This window comes from Aethalodelphis obliquidens, unplaced genomic scaffold (genome assembly GCF_003676395.1).
Source record: "Aethalodelphis obliquidens isolate GAN/ISIS:26980383/991018 unplaced genomic scaffold, ASM367639v1 scaffold72, whole genome shotgun sequence".
NCBI classification, from domain to species: Eukaryota; Metazoa; Chordata; class Mammalia; order Artiodactyla; family Delphinidae; genus Aethalodelphis; species Aethalodelphis obliquidens.
Window position 1 is genome coordinate 5,444,583 of NW_020838016.1, and position 3,246 is coordinate 5,447,828.

The following is a 3,246-nucleotide window of genomic DNA, read 5'->3' on the forward strand; positions in this document are numbered from 1 at the left end:
TATTTAAGTTAACTGTCCAGCAAAAAAAGTTGAGTTCAATCTCATTAACAAACTTCTTTTCAGTCTTAATAAACATCCTCAAAGATTGTTTCAAATAGATCTGGATGGTCTGGCTTTTAGAATCGATGAGTATGTCCCACAGAGAGGCAGCTCCCTTCCCTACCAAAGACCACATTAGCAACCTTATTTCTGTCTGAGCGAGCTTCACGCTACACTCAAATTCTTCTAAAAAATAAATAAAAATACCATAAAACCTTGAGTTGCACAGAAGATAAGAACCTGAAAAGTACTTTAATCTAAGACAGTAATTGGAGGCATTAATCATATATAATTGGAGGGTAGAGACCTCTGCCCACCAATTTGACATTAATTTCACTGAAAGAAGATATTAAGACACAACCTTGTAATGGAATTATTAATCTGATTAAAACTTTACTCATGAACATGAACAAGCAAATCGAAAGAGAAGAAATAAAGATGTCCACAAATACAGAAAAAGGTACTTGGCAGACAATAACCAAAGCATTGCAGGTTAAAATGGGGCGTCACTTCCATCTATTCTTTCTTGAAAGTAGTAAAATATTGATAATCCTGTTTTTGAGGGTATGGAAAATTGTCATTTAAATATACTGTTTTTTAGCAGGAGTATAAGCTGATCTAACTTTTTGAGAGGACAATATGATCAAAATTTTAAATATGTATTTTTTTTATGCTCATACCAGATATTTCACTTCAGGGAGTTTATCCTAAGGAAATAATGAAACAAGGGGGAAAAGATTAATGTTCTAAGATATCAATATCATTGATGTCATTATAAATAATTATAATTTAAAAATTGGAAACAACTATACATTATATGCGATTGATTATTTTTTAAACTAGCTGAATTTTTTCCTTTTTTTTAACTGAAGTATAATTGATTACAATGTTTCATGTGTATAGCAAAGTGATTAGAAGATATATATAGATATATAGATATATAGATATACATATATTCTTTTCCATTATAGGTTACCACAAGATATTGAATATAGTTCCCTGTGCTATACAGTAGGTCCTTGTTGGTTATCTATTTTATATACAGTAGTCTATAACTGTTAATCTCAAATTCCAAATTCATCCCTCCCCCCCCTTCCACTTTGGCAATCATAAATTTGTTTTCTATGTCTGTGAGTCTATTTCTGTTTTATAAATAAGTTCATTTGTATTATTTTTTTAGAGTTCATATATAAGTGATATCATATGATATATGTCTTTCTCTGTCTGGCTTACTTCACTTAGTATGATAATCTCTAAGTCCACCCATGTTGCTGAAAATGGCATCATTTCATTCTTTTTTATGGCTGAGTAATATTCCATCATACCACATCTTTTATCCATTCATCTGTCAATGGACATTTACATTGCTTCCATGCCTTGGCTCTTGTGAATAGTGCTGCTGTGAACATTGGGGTGCGTGTATCTTTTCAGGTTAGAGTTTTCTCTGAATATATGCCCAGGAGTGAGATTGCTGGATCATGTGAAATAAATTACAGTATAGACAAATGATGCAATACTACACAGGGTTTTAAAAGACTGGGGTAAATTTTGATGTAATAGCATAAAAATTATACCATTATATTAAAAAAAATGAAAATAAAGAGGTTAAGAGCCGCCTCGCGCCAGGTCCCGCGGTCTCAGCTTGAGCCGCAGCCTTCACGCCGTCACCTCAGCCGCTCGCTTCGTGGGTCGGTCCTTCCGGCACACAGGCTCCAGCCGCGCCCGCAGCCGCCCTCCAAGCCCTTCAGGCCGCCCCGGTCTCCTCGCCTGGCCCGACCCAGCCCGTGAAGATGGTGGACTGCGAGCAACTGGTGCAGAAAGCCCGGCTGGTGGAGCAGGCGGAGTGCTACGACGACATGGCCAAGGCCATGAAGAACGTGAGTCCCCCCAGCCCCGCCACCCCACCCTTCGCAGACGCGGGTTTTCGCTGGGTCGACTTGGGGACTAGTCGTCCGTCGCTCCTGCAGGTGACAGAGCTGAATGAGCCACTGTCCAATGAAGAAAGAAATCTTCTCTCTGTGGCCTACAAGAATGTAGTTGGGGCACGCCGTTCTTCCTGGAGGGTCATTAGTAGCATTGAGCAGAAGACATCTGCAGATGGTAATGAGAAGAAGATAGAGATGGTCCGTGCTTACCGTGAAAAAATAGAGAAGGAGTTGGAGGCTGTATGTCAGGATGTGCTGAGCCTACTGGATAACTACCTGATCAAGAATTGCAGTAAGACCCAGTATGAGAGCAAAGTGTTTTACCTGAAGATGAAAGGGGACTATTACCACTACCTGGTCAAAGTCGCCACTGGAGAGAAGGGGGTGACCATCGTGGAGTCATCTGAGAAGGCCTACAGCGAAGCCCATGAGATTAGCCAGCAGCACGTGCAGCCCACTCACCCCATTAGATTAGGCCTGGCCCTTAACTACTCCGTTTTCTACTACGAGATCCAGAACGCCCCAGAGCAAGCCTGCCACTTGGCCAAGACCGCTTTTGATGACGCCATTGCTGAGCTCGACGCTCTCAACAAGACTCCTACAAGGACTCCACGCTCATCATGCAGCTCCTCCGCGACAATCTCACGCTCTGGACAAGCGATCAGCAAGACGACGACGGTGGAGAAGGCAACAATTAAGGCCCCCAGGTGGGCTGGCAGCACACGCTGATGCTACTACTGCAGTCTTTATTTTTTTCCCATGAGTTGTGGGTCGGGTGGGGGAGGGAAAGGGAGCGATGACCTTCCTAGGGAGAAACCCACGACCTGTCCTGTCTTTGATCGCCTCTTTGACATTTTTGCCAAAATACCACTAGTGGAAAGTCAGGCTAGCTGTGCTGGTATTGGAATAGCAGCCTCACACTGGCATATGGACTGTTCTGTAGACTAATGCAAGTGGAGCTGTCCTTAATTTAACTTATTGCTAGAAAATAGGGTTTTTTTTTAACATCTTTATTGGAGTATAATTGCTTTACAATGGTGTGTTAGTTTCTGCTTTATAACAAAGTGAATCAGTTATACATATATATATGTTCCCATATCTCTTCCCTCTTGCGTCTCCCTCCCTCCCACCCTCCCTATCCCACCCCTCCAGGCGGTCACAAAGCACCGAGAGGATATCCCTGTGCTATGTAGCTGCTTCCCACTAGCTATCTACCTTACGTTTGGTAGTGTATATATGTCCATGCCTCTCTCTCGCTTTGTCACAGATCACCCTTCCCCCT

General features: G+C 42.0%; 1 protein-coding gene across 1 annotated transcript; it reads left to right on the top strand.

Annotated features, from left to right (window-relative positions):
* Positions 1–1,814: 1,814 nt before the first annotated feature.
* Positions 1,815–2,945, top strand: LOC113612029 (14-3-3 protein gamma-like). The gene is given in 3 exon segments (XM_027091586.1): positions 1,815–1,916; positions 2,007–2,553; positions 2,556–2,945. Coding segments are annotated over 3 exon segments (741 nt in total). The 5' UTR covers positions 1,815–1,829; the 3' UTR covers positions 2,663–2,945.
* The last annotated feature ends 301 nt before the right edge of the window (positions 2,946–3,246 follow it).